Genomic DNA, 18470 nt, shown 5'->3' on the forward strand with positions numbered 1-18470 from the left:
TATAGGGCAAAGATACTACGATAATGTTGTTGGGATTGTTGAAGCTCAAATGACAATAGAAAAAAGTGCCAATAAGGGTGAATTGACAAGTTGTGTTTTGGGAGTAAGGAGAAATAAAGTATAGACAATTTGACACAAGGATTTATAGTGGTTCAACTCTGTCAATGAAGTTTACATCCACTACTTAAGCTCCTCACTTAGGATTTTTCAATAAATCCACTAATCTGTTTTTTTTTTCAAGGACAAAGAGATAACATTTACAAACTCCTTAGCTTTTCAAATGCTTAGCTAGAACCAAAACACCTTTTCAAGAGGAAAAAAGAAGTAAACAAAGAAACCTCTAAAAGGTAGGTGTTTATAAATTAAGCTCACTAAACACTAACATGAACAAGAGAATAGAAATAAAGGTGAAAAGCTATTTTCTTGTGTTTAATTGTTTGGATAGGTGTTCTAACCCTTCTTCAAGTGTCTTGAATTTGTGTTTATATGTTAGATCGTGTTTGCGGCCGTTTATAGCCGTTGAGAGTGATTTGGAGTCGTTGGGGATGTTTTCTCTGCAAAATAAAACTGCCCATTACAGAGGGTATCGATACTCCTATAGGAAGTATTGGTGCTACCTTTGTAATATTTAAATAGAACTAGCTTTTACTAGCCGTTGGGCCTGATGATATCGATACTAAGCCTATGGTATCGATACTAATATGTAAAGTAGTATTGGTACCCCTTTGGGTATCCTTAGCTATTTTGCATTCTGGAATTTGAGCAAACTAGTAGTATCGGTACTACCTTGAGAGTATCGATATTTCTCTTACCTAGGGTATCGATACCAAATGAACAATATCGATATTGTTCATATTGTATCAATATTGTAAGAACATTATCAATACTATGTACGTTGAAAATCAGTTTTGTGCTCAAATTCACTTTTAATGGACTTTGAATTATTTTTTAAAACTTTGAATAAATTCAATTCAAGTCCAAAAACATTTTTGCATTAATTTGTTATATCAAAATATTATAAAACATGGTTCAACAATCTTCCCTTTTTGATATAATAAAACATTTGAAAATTTGTTTTTGATAAAACCCCCTTAATAAAACATTTAATGAAAATATTCTCACTTCTATATTCCTCTTAAACTTTTTATTATTTTTATTGATCTTTGAAACTATTTTATTAATCTTTTAAATTTTATTAAGAAAATTTTATTGAGAATCGAGTTTGATGTGCAAGAGTAGTAGCTACATATCACTTTTGAATGAGAATTTTTTATTTGAGATTTGCGTTTCATGTTAATTTGTGTTTATAAAAGAGGTGAATTTTTTCTTTTAAAGTTAATTAAAATATACAATATATTATCTAAATGATGGCAATTAATGTTAATCATATAAAACAAAATATTAGGTAGTAACTTTATTTTACAATTCTTCATTCAAATAATTTTTAATTGTTTTTAAAAATTATCAAATCAAATATGAATATAATTTTTTAAACTAAAAATTAATATTGAATCATTAAACTATTGTTAAAGGTGATATTGATATTCATTAAACTATTATCAAAGTTGATAGCTACCTAGGAGTACAATTAAAAAAATATAATAAAACATATATTATTTTACTATCCAACACATTGTTAAATATAGATAATAACAATAAACCACTCATCAATTTTTACTCATTTATCAAGTAAAAAATCATGTCAATGTTCGATTCAGATTAAAGTTGGGTAAATTAAAGTATGTTTGCTTTCGGTTTGAGTTACTTTCAGTTAGGATTAATTTATGTTCGGGTTACTTTCAGATCGAGTTAAATTTGGTTCGGGTTAAAATTCGGTTTCGGTTCGAGTTATTTTCGGTTTCGATTCGAGATACTTTCAGTTTCGCTAAATTTTGGATCGGATATGGGTCGGGTCAGGTGTGGGTTGGGTATCAAATCAAATTTGATTATAATACTCAGGTTAATATCAAATATTTGATCAGATAAATTAATTTGAATAATCAAATTCGGGTCAAATTTACTAGGTCTAATGTGCTCATCATCACTCATTGAGAGTGGAAGAATCATCCTTATAAATAATGCTCAGGATCTGCATCTAAGCGTTAAAAATACGTCGAATCCATGTTCGAGTACAGATTGGATGATTAATAAGGGTTAATAAAATTCATATTAGCTATTTTATTCAAAAACAGAATCATACCTATTTAATACCAGGTGATGAGATGGCATAGGATTTTCTAATAAATTATTGGTTGATTACAGCTTTTTTATTTTTTAATTAGGAAAAAAACTGGATTTTTTTGGATGGTGAAGTAGGTAAAATTTTAAATTTAAAGATTTTTTTACATATAAAAAGTATAATAATAACATGAAAAAAATCTAAGATTCTGGAAATTGACGGCAGCTTGAACGACACGTACAAAGTAATCGCCTTTGGTTTTTGTTGCTATTTTCTTGGATTCCAAATCTAAAATAATTTTTCTCTAATTTATTTGATCCACTCATCAGGATAAATTTGATAATAATTTCTGGTGTGAAAAAGAAAGATGGGTTCCTTTGAGGAAGAACCATTTGTATTGGAGAATGGAAATAGCAAAGCTTCCAGGAAGGAGAGCCGCCATGGAAAGGCCTTAATCACCATGTCGTCTTCGTTGCGGAAGAAGTCAGACTTGTCGCTTGTTTCGAGGGTCCGATATCCGATGCTTCGGCATTTCCTCGCCAACCTTCAAGAGGTCGTTTTAGGGACTAAACTCTCGGTTGTGCTCCCCGTTATTCCACTCGCCTTCATTGCTCGGTGCTATGGCTTTGGAAGAGTGAGTTCGTCTTCTCATTGTTTGTTTATATTCCCCAATGGAAGAACTGCTAACGTTTATGATCGTTTCCTGTAAAACAGTCATGGGTTTTTGCATTGAGTTTGCTGGGAGTTTCTGCATTGGCTGAACGAATCAGCTTTCTCACCGAGTAAGCCAGATTTTATATATACTCGTGCTTGATCCTGTGTATTATATATAATTTCTTCCTGTTTATCTTGTTTTCCTATGTTGCAGGCAAATTGCTTATTTCATCGGTCCAACAGGTACGTTCATATGTAGGGGTATTCAATCGATTAGTTCGGTTAATCGATCGAACTGAATTACTTAAAATTTATTAATTGAAATATTTTTAAACCGTTAATTGAACTAAAATTTTTTCAAAAGAAATTAACAGAATCAAATTAAGTTCAGTTATTTGGCCGATTAATCGAATTAATCAAAATTTATAAATAATCAATATTAAATATTTAATATTGTCAGTTTATTTGATTAATTCAGCTAAAACTGAAGTATTCTAAAACTATATAATATGTATAATGTATTAAATATTTAGTAATTTCAATTAATTCGGATAATTAATCGATTTTGAACTAAATTAAGTGATAACCAAAGTTTGAAAAAAACCATGAACGTTAACCAATAGATCCCAAAATTTACTAATTGATTAACCGACATAAATTTCAGTTTAATCGGTTTAATTCTATTTTAATTGAGTTATAAATACCCATATTCATAAGACCAAAGTTTCAAGGTTTGAGCATCATAGATGTTAGGGATGTAACCATTCAATTCAAAAGATTGAGAGTTATCTTTAAATAAATACTGCATTGTACTTGTCTCATATTAATAAAAAAAATTCAAGGTATGGGTTATACTAAGGGCGTAAATGAATAGAGTTTTGACTATTAAAATAGTGTTTGTTTATTTATTAGTAAGTCAAAGAAAAATGGTAAAATTTTACCATTAAAATGATAAAATTTTACCATTAGTCCTTAATTTTTTAGACTTCACAGCTTGAACTACAAAGTTAATTTTATGTTCAATTTAGTTCTTATTTTTACTAATATTTAAAATGTAAAAAATAAAAAGAAATTGAGAACTGAATAAACGAGCTCATAAACAAGTCAATAAAGGAGCTTATAAATGAGCCAATAAATGAGTTTGTTCGTGAACATAAGCGAATCGAACACACATCTGTTCATGTTCGGTCGATTATTAAATGAGCATAAAATTTGTGTCCATACTCATTTATTTAGCTTAATAAACAAACATAAACGAACGGTTCACAAACAGTTCGTTGAACGCTGTGTTTATTTACAGTCCTATGTTAGACCCAGGGACGGACATAGAATTTTTAAGATGAAATCGAATTTTTAAGTTCGGAACTTGATGTGAAGCACAAATTTTTAATATTGCAGTGGGAGGGTTGGTGAATGCAACCTGTGGCAATGCCCCTGAGCTGATCATAGCAATTTTTGCACTAAGACAAAATAAACTAGATATGGTCAAGTATTCCCTGCTGGCCTCAGTTCTATCAAACATGCTTTTGGTTCTGGGGACCTCTCTCTTATGTGGAGGTATTGCCAATCTCAGAAAGGGGCAGAAATTCAATCGAGTAAGTTACTTGCAACACAAATTATTTCATGATTTCTACATATTTGGCTCAAGAGTTGAGGCTGATTTCGATGTTGAACGCTTTGTTGGATTTGACAGAGACAAGCCGAAGTGAATTGTCTTCTGCTGCTGCTTGCATTGCTGTGCCATTCGTTGCCATTGTTGTTTCGAATGGGTGGGGGACCGGCTGCTGTCACGGCCGAACCGACACTGCAGCTGTCGAGAGCCAGCAGCGTTGTAATGTTGATAGCATACCTTTCGTACTTGGTCTTCCAACTATTCACACACCGGCAATTCTTCGAAGCTGAAGAGGTAGTCCGATCGGTGTTCATCAGTTCTAAAAACTATAGTCTAATGTGAACTGGATACTTGAAAGGTATACATATGAAGCAGATATTGTAGAGTACACTTTAGCTAATAAGTAAATTGAACAGGAACAAGAAGATGAGGAAGTTGGAGAATCAGAAGAAGCAGCGGTGATCGGATTTTGGAGTGCAATTATATGGCTAGTCGGACTCACCGCTCTCGTCTCTCTGTTATCAGAATATATTGTCGAAACAATTGAGGTAATCATTGTTCCACCACCAATTTCTCTTAGATTCTTATTGGCTACCCCCTAATTTCTTGTTGATTAACCATGAAATGTGCCATATGGTGGCACTTACAAGATGCATTGTACTATATGCTTGTGTACTTGCTCGGACTCTTCATTTTTCTTAAATTACAGGATGCATCGAATTCATGGGGAATTTCCCTTAGCTTTAACATCATGATTTTGCTACCAGTCGTCGGGAACGCACCGGAACACGCAGGAGCGATCATTTTTGCTTTTAAAGACAAACTGGTAATGAGCCTGAGTTACTTCCTCCTTTAGTTTTTGGCTCTCAGAAGATTAAACAAAATGTTGACAGATACTTTGAAACCATCACACAAATGCAGGATATCTCTTTAGGTGTTGCATTAGGCTCTGCAACTCAAATCTCCATGTTCGTGGTACGAACTCGTATTTCTTAATTCAAACTTTCAGTGTGTACGAACTCGTATTTCTTAATTCGAACTTTCAGTGTTTTTCAAGTTATTAAGAAGACCAAGCTTTCAGGTCCCTCTCTGCGTGGTTGCTGCTTGGACTATGGGGATCAATATGGATCTTAATTTCAATCTCCTCGAAACTGGCTCGCTTGCGCTGTCGATCGGTGCAGTTGCGTTCGCTTTACAGGCAACAACAACAACTCTTCATTTCAGTCAATCAGACACACACATATATGCACAGGGATTCATCATTGACCAAATTTGAGCTAAAATTTTGCAGGATGGTAACTCACACTACCTGAAAGGACTGATTCTGATACTGCTCTACTGTGTCATTGGAGCTTGCTTTTTTGTATCCAATACACCTCTAAGTAAGCATGAATCAATTCACAGCTATTCATCACTTGAACACTCTTGTTTCTGACTGATTTGTATTTGGATTTTTCCCATTTTTTGACCTTAGACCTAGTGAACCTCACAGACTCTGCAACTAAAGGAGCCATTGATGCCATCTTCAGAGCTTGAGAAAGTAAGTACATTTTTCCTACAAATGGGGTTCAAATATTGAAGGTAAGGCTGTAAAAGAATATAGTTGAGCCTGAGTATTGTTGAGATCAACTCGATTCGAAAAGTTTAAAGTTGATATCGACTCAATTCGAAAGCTCGTGAACTTAAAATTATCAAGCTTGAAAGACGGGCTGCAGTTCGTACGCAGCCACACTGTTCTGTTTCTCTTTGTAATTACGTTACTCTCTCTTGAGAGCTTATTTACTTGTTATTTGCCCACACCACTCTTGAGAACTTTTCTATTCAGAATTTTCATGCAAGAGGTTACATGTATATGTTTAATTTTAATTATCAATATTTTATTTTTTTAAATAAATAAAATTATGTTGTAGGAAATATATTTCCAAAGCATTTTAATAATATTTATTTTTCTTATATGAGTATAAGAATCCGAAAGTATTATGTTAATTTTGGAGGTGACGTCTATTTCACGATGCACCTTTCAACATGAAATTTCTTATAAAATTATGTTTTTAACATGAAAAAATAAAATAAAATTAAAAAAATAATATTCGATCTAAATTAATAAATTAATGAGTCAAATATCGATAGTTATTAAAAAATTCGTTTTAAATCTCTTTTTATACAGCAATCAATTTCCCAGAAGTTGCACAAATCCGATTAGCAACGGAAGTAGTTTTGTCTTATGACAACCTAATTTAATACTAAAGAAAGGCACAACCGAAAATTTTATTAACAAGCAAAACATTTTCGGTTAGACGTAACCTAAAATGTTAACTTTTTAACATTTTCGATTTAACTGAAAATGTTATGAATAATATAACATTTTCAATTATCAACCTAAAATTTTATGAAGGAGGTTTACAATTGGAATTTATTTTTAACATTTTAGGTTTCATATAAGGTTACGCATTTTTCTTAGCTTTAAATTCCTTATACTCTCCCAACTAGCAACGATATTAAATCAAAGGGTTAACTACAACGGTTGATCACTTATATTTTAGTTTTGTCCACTTTTGGTCACTGGTTTCAAATTTCATAAGATATGTTCACTTATATTTTTATTTAAACAATATTTGGTCACTTACGTTTTTATTTAATTAAGATGTGGTCATCCCGAGTTAACTGTCGTTAACATCAGTTAAATATTTTTTATATAATCACACATTTGGTCCATATTATTTACATATTCTCTCAATTTAGTCATACTTTTAATAAATTTAGTTTTCCAATCGAACGATGCCCCACATGTCATGCCAGTAAGGTTGTTCAAAAATATCTGATCTGATTGAGTGGACCCGTCGACTCGCCGACTCAGTTAAAAATATCGGGTATTTATAATAAAAATACTCGATTTTTTTAGGTCAGGTACCAGACATAGTTTCTGGGTCGAACATGGGTCACAAAATGTTGGTTAATCGGGTACCCTCGTACCCAATACCCGATTTATTATATACTTTTTATTTTTCATTTTTATTTTATATTAATTTTTTATTCATAATCCTCAAATTATTTCACTCTAACATTTGAAAAATCCTAATTTCTTAAATTTTGACACCATAACGTTCTAAATTCTTAACTTTTTAAATTTTTTCACATTAACGTTCTAAATTATTTTTAAAATATTTATTTTAACTTTAAAATATTTGAAATTTAATTATATTTCTTTATTTTAAGTTTTAATAAATTTTATTTCAATTATGTAATTTAAATTTTTAAATTTTATGTATGGATTATATATTATAAAATCCACACATTTTAAAATTTAAAAATCCTCATTTAATATTTTTGAACTAATTGTATTTCGTAAGTATATAAAGAGTATTAAAGGCTATAAAAGTATAGTTTAATTTATAAAAATAATATATTTGATAAATATATCGTTTTTGAAAATATTAAAATTATTATATTTAAAAATAAACTATAAATTCTTTTAATCAAATTATAAAAATAATATTTGAGTTATTAATTTTTTTTGTTCACCATAAAATTGATATTTTATAAAATAATAGTTCGACACTTAATCAATATTTTTACTTACCACAAGATAAATTATTTTATTATCCAACAGTGTATTTAAACTTTATATTTATTATAGACTTTTAAATTTTATATTTTTTTATATTTTTTAAAATAATATAATTAAAATAAAAAAATTATGAACCAGGTACCCGTGACCCGAATTATATAATATAATTATATATATATATTAATTTAAAATATTTTTATATCAACTTATTAAATATATTTTATTATTAACCTAATTTAAAAATATTTTTATTTTTATTTTCATTTAAAAATATATAATTTATTTTATTTTATTGAAAGTATGACTAAATTGAGATAATATGTAAATAACAAGGAACAGATGTATGAATATATCAAAATAATTAAATGTTGTTAATGGCAGTTAGCTCGGGTGATCATATCTTAATTAAATAAAAACGTAAGTGATCATATTTTATGAATTTTGAAATCAGTGACAAAAAATGGACAGAATATCTAACATTTCCTTCAATTTGTTGCTTTTGTTATCATTTGTTCACCTATAACATTCTTTGTAGTTTGTGTGGTTCAATCAATGCAGGATCTGTGTCGGATGATTACTTGCAGTACATGTTGTTACAGTTTCCCACAAATGTCACTATCGTTACATCGAGTCTTCTAAAGGCATGTGAATCTAACTCCGGCCATTATCCTTACTGGGGTATGTGATGTAGGATTTTTCACTCCCTCATTTTCGGCTCAACCGAAGACAAAATGCTTTAAGACTTTAAAAGTTATTGCTTTCTATGGGGAGGGGTGTTAGGATTTCGGTTTTCCTTGGCGTGACTAATTGTAATTTGGATTCATTTGGTATCTGTTACTATGAATTTTGTATAGCCATGAGTGGTTTTTTGAGTTTCCAAGTTTGCAGATAAGGCTCCGATATCGTTTTTAGATTAGCTTTTGTCTTGATGAATCTTTTGTTCGTCATTGCTACTCTTTCATTAAGCTTATGTAGAAACCACTTTTGTTCCCCGTGTTGCAGGCTGTCGGTGTTGGTTCTTTCTCGGGAACTTCTGCTGACTGCTGCTGCTGCCATCAGGTAACTTTCCATGATCTAAGTTATCATTCCCTATGTGAAATCTTTATGTGCATGCGTGTAATTCGAGAATTGAAAAGAATAATGTTTTTTTCCAACTCCTCTGTGCGAGGATTCGACTGTGTGGATAGTTTAGAGATAGCAAAAGCATCATTTTTTCTCCTATCAACATGATCTTATATGTCGTTGAGCGATCTGCATGGCTGTTTGCGCAGATGGGTGTCCAAATATGGCACTGGGGCTGTCGGGCGCTTATTCATCGGTCTGGGAAATTTCTAAAGAGCCAACGTTCGAAACAGAAGTTATGTGATGAAATTTATTAATTACTATTGCTCCCTTTTCAGCTGGCCGATTCGGGAATCTCTTTCACGATGACCCTAAACAGTGGCACATGTATGCAGATTTCATCGGCAGTGCTGGAATGTTTATTTTTCGTCGTAGAGTGAAATTATATTAGAGTTGACTAAATTATATTAGAGTTGACAGAGATCACTGAGAATCTTAATTTAACTTGCAGCATATTTGATCTAACAACACAAGTTTATCCTGCCTATTTCCTGCCATTGGCATCTCTTGGCAATCTTGCTAAGGTATTGCTCTGTGCATACTAGTTCTCGTATTCTCTATCTATAACAATCAATGCTCGATAAGAACGTATTTGATGTGAGCTTCTATGCTAGTAGAGCCAGTTCCATGTGCCAGTTTTGAAGCCAGTGAAAAGTTCATGAAATGTTTTTCATTGAAATCTGTCCAGGCAGTAGCAAGAGGACTGAAAGATCCTTCATTCAGAGTGATCCAAAACTATTTTGCATGGTTTCAAAAAAACGGTCTGCGACAGCGATTTCGTCCGCGATATAGCGGTTTCGCCGCAGTCCGAGTTACCCGCGACGGCCGTAATAGCGTCCGCGACGACGCCCGTGACGGACGCAATCACGGTAAAACCGAAATAACCGAAAACGCGACTGCGACCGCGATTTAAAACCCTGCTATTTTGCAATCTCGGGAAATCTCGGAGAGGTGGCTGCTAAGGTAGTGCAAACGTATAGACTAGTATCATGCACGCATCTCTGTGGTTATCGAAAACATTTTGCCTGTACTAGTTACACGGAACATCGATTGTACAGAGTAGAATTTTGTTTGCAGTAAACTAATTGACCTTGATTTTTAGGAGGAGGTTTGGGAAGTAACTGCTCAGCTGCTCGGTCTTTCTCTCGGCATACTGATCCTGATATGTTGTTTAGTTTCTCGGAATACTTTCTGGGTGGAGGTCGAATTTATGAGCTACCATCAGCTTCTAGCTTCAACATGCTATATATGAATGTTGACATTAATAAATGCAGGATACTCCTGGCCTCGTTAAATCATATCCGATGTTGGTATCAATGTGGGCATGCATGCGGCTTTTTCACCTCTGGTTACGTTATTTGTCACTTTCAGCTCTACGAATTAACACGGTATGTTCTTTTTCTTACCGGCAATATCCGGCCAAATACAATAACTCTATGTTCTATCTTGTAGATGTTTATATCCGGCCAGTGTTTGTTTTGGCAACACTAATCTTCTTTTGTTTTGCGACAGATAAATCTAAAGTGAGCTCCTATTCTTGTACAGTCGCATGTTTTGCACTCTAGAGTGCCGGGTATGATTATAGACCTTTCAAACCATTGCTTATATATGGAACATATTGTTCTGACAGCAATGACCCGAATTTTTGCATTTGTCCCCCCACAGGATGCAATGACTGCAATAGGGATGAAAATATTTTATCGTGGCAGCGATTCATAAAGCCTCGGATTATTTTCGGTGTGTCTATGGAGGAGATGATAGGTGGTGGGAGTTCCATTTCGACGGTATTGCCTGATTATTTTCTGGTCATTTGTTATAAGTACTAATAGGAACTTAACTCTTGAGCGTAATCGGCTATAAAATTTTCTGCAGGCCGGTGCTACGAGTGTCTCCGTCTTGCGTAGCATCTGGCAGACGTATTGGCTACACCAGAACTTGAATGTCTCAGAAGATCTCTTTGATCAGCTTGCAAAAAGTTTGTCCGAGATGGATGAAAGGTTCGACGAGTTCATTCAACAACTGGATAAATCTGGATGGGATATTCATCAAATTAGTTTGAGAATCCCCAAGGAAATCTCCATTGATGAATGTTTCGTTTAATGCTCGAATCATGATGATCAACCCGCCACATTTTCACATCCGGAACCAGAGCTGTCTTGTTATGCCTGGAAAAAGAAGTTATGAGTGATCAAAACAGAAACGATCTGCAAGTCGAGGTATCAGGCGATGATCGGAGCTAAATCGGTTTCAGCCGAGAGGCAGCTGCCCTGAAGGATCATTTCAAAGCATCAAATCTGTAATGTTGTCCAATCCATTACTTCTCTATACATGAATTACCATGATTCATATAGGATCGAGTGATAGACGTAAGTCGAACATAAGATCGAATCGAGTCGAGTCTAGTCGAATCCATCATCCATATATGAATCATGAGTTTGACCTTCTTTCACAGTAGGATTTGAGTTTAACCTATTATCCTTATTATAAGGGTAAAATTGCACTTTGATCCTCCTAAAAAATTTATAATTTAATTTCGACCCCTAAATTCGAGTTTCATTTGCTATGTTCCGTTTTGCAAGGACATGGTTGATTTGCAGCTTGATTTAATGTGTTTGGTGGGGGTTGGGGTGTCCTTATCAGAACAAATAATTATGAAAATGGCACCAAACATAGTCTAGAATTAATTTATATTTTGAATAGAAAAATTACAAACATTAAACTATGTAACTATTACTACATTTTTATTTTATTTATAATTTTTTTATGCATATCAATAAAATATGTTAACTTATATAATATTTAAAATATCCGTAATTTCTAAACTTTAAATTAATTAAAATTAAGGTAATTACTCATTAAAGTATCTTTGAATTTACAATAATGACAATAGTGTACGTACTTATAACCTATAGGGCTAAGCATTAAATAAAATCTTGTGATTTTTTGTTTTGTTTTGAATAGTATAAGAATATTTTTTTAAAGTGAACAGTATAAGAATAATTAAAAACTAATATATGTTAAAAATCTTTTTTATTATTAAATAAATTATGCATTTAAATTTAAATTATAAGTTTTAGTCTATTTTAATACATAGATTTTGAATTTTTTTTCAAAAGCATACCTAATGTTTAACTTTTATTTGGTTTTAATATCTCGTCGTTAATAGCATAATAGGTGATTTGCACGTAGCATCTTTTTTATGGGTAAATTTCTTCATCCATCACTCAACTATCTTTTTATTCCTATTTTGGTCACTAAAGTTTAATTTTTTATTTTAATTACTTAACTTTAAAATTACTTATAATTTAATCACTCTAATTTTTAGATTAATTTTTTTATTTTTAGTTATATATTAGTAAAATAATAATAAATATCACATCAAAAAATTATTAATAAAATAAATTAGAGTGATTAAATATGAGAAATTTAAAAGTTGCATAGTTAAATTGAAAATTTTTAAACCTTAATATTAAAATAAGAGAGAGAAAATAGTTGAGTGATGCACGATGCAATTTACCCATAAAAAATATATCGTTGAAATTTTAAAGACGAGATACTAAAATTAAACAAAAATTAAACGTTATACATAATTTTAAAAAAATTAAAAATTTTAATACTAAAACAAATCAAAATTAATAATTTATATACTAAAAATATAATTTACCCTAACTATTAATAATACACGTACATCCTACAGTTGCTTGAAAAGTGAACAGGTGTCCCGGCGGTGGGGATTTATGCTTTCACCCATCACGACTCGTCCCCATACTCTCCATCATGGAAGCCGTTAGATCACATCATGCATCTTTCCACGTGTCGTCTTCTGCTCCCCCGCCTCCCTTTCTTTTCTTTTCTAGTATACACTACACATTCTACACTTACTTTATTCTCACTCGCAGGTGCACACATTCCTCTGTACACCCACCCCCATGGCAGTGACTTGGTATAAACGGCAAGAAAATTTCAAGAGGAGAGAACAAGAAAATACAATTACGTGTGCTCTAAGCGAAAACCACCATGTCTATCCATGAAAGGAAAGCTAGCATAAGAGAATTCTATGGTGTATAATAGGATTCGTTGTTATTGTGCATGAGTTCGATTAGTATAAATCTTCTGATTTGGATTGTCATGACAAAAGTGATCTTTCCTTCATTACTGTAACTTCAAAGGGGAATTACGGACGTGGATGAGAGGAAACATAGGGCAATTTGCACTTCAAAGTTCAAGAAAAGGGATGAAATGAATAAAGGAAAGCTCTCAAAAATCGATTTTGAGAGGGAAGAAGAATGTGGGATTTGCATGGAGATGCTCAACAAGATCGTGTTGCCCATTCGATGTGCATGAAATGCTATCGAACTTGGTAAGCTGTCCTAGCGTGCTTTCTGTTTCCTTTACTTAATGTTATCAAGTAGCTAGCAAGGTGAGAATGATGGGATTAACGGTAAGCAACCCGGAGTTGAACATACTTGATCGATATCAGCTAGACATCAAGACACATATCGGAACATACGATGAAGAACTTAGGAAATCATATGTATAAAAAGAGAGGTTTTTCCATACTATAAAATATAGATTTTATTAATCTCCTAGATCGTTCCATGTCACATACTATATTACCATATGTATGATCTCTTTTCTGCCATCAATGAAATCTATGCCTTTGTAAGGTGTTGGCCGAGGTATCATATAAACAGGGCCGGCCCTCAGCATAGGCGAGGGGGCGACCGCCTAAGGCCCTGGTTTGGAGGGCTTGTTTTTTAAAATAGTTTTAAGTTTAATAATTAAAAAAATATTTTTAAACATCATTTTTTTTTTATTTCAAACACTCAAAAATATGATAAATGTCCTTGATTTTTATAGTAAATTGTGATATTTATAGTAAACTGTGATATTAACTACTTTTGTCTTACATTACTCGTAAGGGGTCATTCTTGAAAATATTTTTAAGTTTAATAATTAAAAAATATTTTTAAACATCATTTTTTTATTTCAAACACTCGGTAACCTAATGGCCTCATTTTGATGATTGGGAGGGAAACTAGGTGTGGGTCTCACTTGTCTTCTTGTCATTGTCATCACGTCCTGACCTAGGGCCATGTAAACAACGGAAAATTTCCTTAAATAATGTTGGGGTGGGGAATAGCTCATTTAGGGTGTAGGGAAATTATTTGTCGAGATAGCATGTTGAATATAGAGTCGGTAGAAAGATGTGTTGATTACTTGACTTCTTTCGGAAGACGTCTGAAAGACACGAAGTCTTCCTCAAGCTGCATGCAATCGGAATGTCAATTCTAATAAAGTAACAATCTAAAAAGCGTCGAGTGATCCAAGTGTCTTTCCAAAGATATTAAGTAGTCCGCGAGTCTTTCTACCGACATTGTAACAAATACTCCATCTCAACAAATAATTCTTCTGTCATCTTAAGCGAACCAGTCTTTTTTTTCAACACATTATTTAAAAAAGTTCTACCTGTAGACAACCCCCCGGCAAACAGGCCGCCAAAAATCCATGAATCGGTCATCCCAACTGTGTGTGTGTGTGATTCAAGGAAGCTGCACGTAGAGGACTCAGAAGAACAAAGAGGGAAAATTCATTCTTTTGAGAGGAATGGTTTTTCTGTTTATTTTGGTTAAATACATGGACGAACATAAGACTTTACATCAGTAGGTATCAGCTTAGGTGTGGAATTATATTATTTCAGAGTGCAAAAGTAGATCATCAATTCAGGGTACGATGTGGAATTATATTATTTCAGAGTGCGAAAGTAGATCATCAATTCAGGGTGCGAAATTATACGAGAATTTAAAATTTCTAAAAATATAACTGTATTCTAATACCCTGGTTCATCCCTAGTTAAATGTGATATTTCAATGTTCTCAAACGTGTAAGATTCCCCCCCCCCCAAATCAAACTCAATAAAATATAGATTTCGCATTAATATGTATAAGGAAATTGATGAGTCGAATTATGAGTCGGTTTTGATGGGTTTTAAAATGGCATGGGGAGAACACGTGTGGCATTCGATAGACATCTGTCGGCTTCAACAGTCGATATTTTTTATACAACTCTTCATTAGTCTAAAATTTAGGATTAGGTCAATCGGTTTAATTAATTTTTAAAATCTAAAATTTGTGATTAAATTGAAACTTTTGGAAGTTCAGAGAAAAATAACAGTCAGAGATCTAATAAAAATAAATATATACGTAATTACACAATTAAAAACAAGGGTGAACTACACGTTAGTACCTAACTATTATCTTAGTTTCATTTTGGTCATTGAACTATTTGTTTTTTTTAATTACACCAAATATTAATATTAGGTTTTACATTTTGATTTCATTTAATACCTTATCATTAAAAAATAAAAAATAATAGAACTGTTGATATAATTTTTTTTAAATTAACGATTAATGTTGTTATTACCTTATAGTGACAAATCAACATCATTGACAGACGATCAAAATAAGATTAAAACTAAATGTAAGATATGATTATAAAAAAATAATTGAGTAAATATGTAATTACCCTAAAAACAATTAAGTACGAAATTGCATCATTAAGAAAACTGGTACCAAATTACGCATTGATACCTAAAAGTTGCATTTACCTAAAGCTAGAAGTTCCTAAAGAACAGTAGCTCAAGTCAAAACACAGACTAAATGTCTGATAAGCCCAAGATAAATTAGACACTATAAATATGTGTGTGTGTGTGAGAGAGAGAGGCCAAAGAGCAAAAAAGTTCGGTTCGAAAAGGCATACCACACAGAAAAACCCGCAACCAAAATAGGTGAGGTGCATATAAAATTTCTACAAGATACTGCTAGACGTCTAAATATCAGATGCCCATAAGAACCTTGAAAACAGAAAGCAAAGGATTATACAAATTAAACCTATCATAATCACACAAATTACTTGTTCTCCAAGTCCAGTTCTCAAGCAGCGGCAACAGAGTCTGGAGTAGTTACGGTTGCGTCTTAGGGGGAGGTGCACCTGGATCGGCACCTGAGGTAGTAGAAGCAGCAGCAGTAGCGGTTTTAGCATCTTTCTTGGCTTCTGCTGGTGGTTTGGGCTTCATGTGGGGAGGGGGATTGTGCTTTAGCTTCACAAGTATCTGTCTCATCCTAGAGAGATCAGTCGGCTTCCCGGGTTTAGGTCCCTGGATCACGACAATAGACGGTTTCTTTTCTTTATCCTTCTTTCCCCTCTTCTCTATAGTTGGTACCTCATTGGGGACAAGTTCAGCGATCGCCTTCCAGTAGTTTTTCTCGGCTTCGGCATGAAACTTCTCCATGTTTTCCAAAAGATTCTGTCATAGATGATCCAAAATACAGAGTAAACACAATTAATTTGCTTGCTGTCCCACAACATTAACAGCCATGACCATGATCATTGTCCAGCACCTTTTATTTCAGAGTTCAACTACATAGCAATTATGCATATCATTTATTTAGAACCAAGAACTTATGCATGGCCATCTACTTCAACCCAACTGAGTATGACAATGTCAACTACCAAGAAGAATAAATAACATTCTAACGCAGTCAATGCTAAACTAACTTCACCAGCATTGCCATTTACAACAGTTAGACAATCATAATTTCATATGATTTTAAGGAAAATTTATTAGATGGGCCCGGTTCACCACGTCATTTGTGATCCCAACTAATAATAATTTCCCATCTCATTTTTTTCCAAAGTGAATCTTCACCTCTTTCCTACATGTAAATAAAAAAGTGAAAAGTTATTTTAAAATTGATGAATGTGATTCAGTGGGGCCATAAATGAAGTGGTGAGCGTGGACCATGAAATAGTTTATCAATTTTAAGGGAATACAACACACGTGCAAACACACTAACATCCACATGATTTTATACTGAAGGTGAACATATAAAATTTTAAGGGACGAAAACAAATTATAATAGAAAATACCAAGTAATCCCTGCTCAATAAATCAAGCTGATTAACTCCTTAATGTAAACCCATATGGATCTTCCTCTACATAGGAACACGAATTAATTGAGATACTAAATCTTAATTAAAAAAAACCACGTAAAATGACTAAGCTTCTCACATATCTTAGTGCTTAACCATCTATTCACGAAATTGACAGTTTGAAGAATATAAATTTTGCTTCAACTTGAATTAAAACACCAAAATTCACAAAATGGAAGTGATGGGCAGAAAATATATATATATATAGACTTCAATAGCAGAAAACATTAGTGTAAGCAGTTGTGAATTTGTTATTGATCTATTACCTTCTCCTTCTCCCTGTTGGAAGCTTTGTTCTTTTCAGCAGCTGTAACTCTCTTCTTATAGAATTCAACTTTGTATTCCTCGGCTTCCTTTATTATTTGCTGCAGCATCTCCTTCTCCTTCTTCTCCTTCTCCCCTAGCCGGATCGCGTTCTGCCTGTGAAACCATGGATTTAATTACCGTTAGATCATCACAAGTTAACTCCCGCACACTTCATCAACTTCTATTTCTATAATATTTTAACATTTTTGCATAAAGTAATAATTTCCTTCCAAATTCTGAATAGTTTATAGAAAGTTCAACTCGGTATTTGGTTAATCAACTTTGAGTGTCATTGTCAATCAACATAAATGAAAAGTTAAACTAAGTTACTCCTTGTACTAAACTTACCTCCGCCACTCTCTCAACGCAGCCCCTCCCTCCGCCTCCATCTCTTCCGGCGGAGGCAAGATCTGCCGATCCGATCCTCCAAACTCTCCATCGAATCCTTTCCCGTTCTGCTCCGTTGAATGAGAAGAGTATCCGGCATCGCTACCATAGATCGGTACCGGAGAATGTGTTTCCGGCATCGGTTGTGATACGAACACGTCATCTCCGGTACCGTACGACTGATTGCAGAACACAGGAGGGGAATCGGGAACTGAGTCGGCGTCGAAGTTAGAGAAAGACTCGAATCGCCGGGAAGCAAGGCGAGGATCGTAGCCTAGGTAGCCATCGTCGTCGAAAGGACGAGACGACATCGTTTTGAGGCGCTTTTTTCTTCCTTCCCGATCCCAAAGCGGTAGCCGCAGTTTCAGTAAATCAGTCTCTCTGTATTCGCTTTTAAAATTAAAATCGAATCAGCGAAACGAAGAGAATCTCAGATGGATTTATAAAGTGCATTCGATTTTACGTTAAGTTGCCAGGTGGCAATTAATGAGTGGTTTTATTTTACCTTTGAATGAATAGAGTGATGCCACGTATATAATTACTCTGGAGCTGAAGGTGTGTGAATATATTTTTTGTTATTCGGTGGAGCACCACCTTGTGGTTGAGTTGGGTCGCTAGTGAGTCACTACCGCCGACTACCTCGAATGTTT

The 18470-nt window shown here is 33.4% G+C and overlaps 2 protein-coding genes and 1 pseudogene across 2 annotated transcripts; 2 read left to right on the forward strand and 1 right to left on the reverse strand.

The window, feature by feature from the left end:
• Positions 1-2513: 2513 nt before the first annotated feature.
• On the forward strand, positions 2514-6260 carry LOC120143028 (vacuolar cation/proton exchanger 3-like). The gene is made up of 11 exons (XM_039157453.1): positions 2514-2813; positions 2894-2961; positions 3048-3076; positions 4232-4428; positions 4527-4739; positions 4862-4993; positions 5155-5271; positions 5367-5420; positions 5527-5643; positions 5737-5827; positions 5920-6260. The coding sequence occupies exons 1-11, from the start codon at positions 2547-2549 to the stop codon at positions 5979-5981; spliced, it is 1347 nt and encodes a 448-aa protein (XP_039013384.1). The 5' UTR covers positions 2514-2546; the 3' UTR covers positions 5982-6260.
• A 2127-nt stretch (positions 6261-8387) lies between these two features.
• Positions 8388-11257, forward strand: LOC120143110 (annotated as a pseudogene).
• Positions 11258-15910: 4653 nt separating this feature from the next.
• Positions 15911-18201, reverse strand: LOC120142972 (clathrin light chain 3-like). Its single transcript, XM_039157406.1, has 3 exons — positions 17782-18201; positions 17394-17547; positions 15911-16441 (listed from the first exon to the last, which is right to left on the reverse strand). The coding sequence occupies exons 1-3, from the start codon at positions 18129-18131 to the stop codon at positions 16097-16099; spliced, it is 849 nt and encodes a 282-aa protein (XP_039013337.1). The 5' UTR covers positions 18132-18201; the 3' UTR covers positions 15911-16096.
• Between the last annotated feature and the right edge of the window lie 269 nt (positions 18202-18470).

Source organism: Hibiscus syriacus, unplaced genomic scaffold (genome assembly GCF_006381635.1).
Source record: "Hibiscus syriacus cultivar Baekdansim isolate YM2019G1 unplaced genomic scaffold, ASM638163v2 tig00110833_pilon, whole genome shotgun sequence".
Lineage (NCBI taxonomy): Eukaryota > Viridiplantae > Streptophyta > Magnoliopsida > Malvales > Malvaceae > Hibiscus > Hibiscus syriacus.

What these genes read in the sequence shown, in the direction of transcription:
- LOC120143028 (XM_039157453.1), top strand. Translation starts at nt 2,547, where the DNA reads ATGGGTTCCTTTGAGGAAGAACCATTTGTATTGGAGAATGGAAATAGC. An exon ending in TTATTTCATCGGTCCAACAG is followed by an intron (nt 3,077 to 4,231) that starts GTACGTTCATAT and finishes TTAATATTGCAG; the next exon opens with TGGGAGGGTTGGTGAATGCA. An exon ending in CTCAAATCTCCATGTTCGTG is followed by an intron (nt 5,421 to 5,526) that starts GTACGAACTCGT and finishes CCAAGCTTTCAG; the next exon opens with GTCCCTCTCTGCGTGGTTGC.
- LOC120142972 (XM_039157406.1), bottom strand. Translation starts at nt 18,131, where the DNA reads ATGTCGTCTCGTCCTTTCGACGACGATGGCTACCTAGGCTACGATCCT. An exon ending in GCGTTGAGAGAGTGGCGGAG is followed by an intron (nt 17,548 to 17,781) that starts GTAAGTTTAGTA and finishes ATGGTTTCACAG; the next exon opens with GCAGAACGCGATCCGGCTAG. An exon ending in CCAACAGGGAGAAGGAGAAG is followed by an intron (nt 16,442 to 17,393) that starts GTAATAGATCAA and finishes CATCTATGACAG; the next exon opens with AATCTTTTGGAAAACATGGA.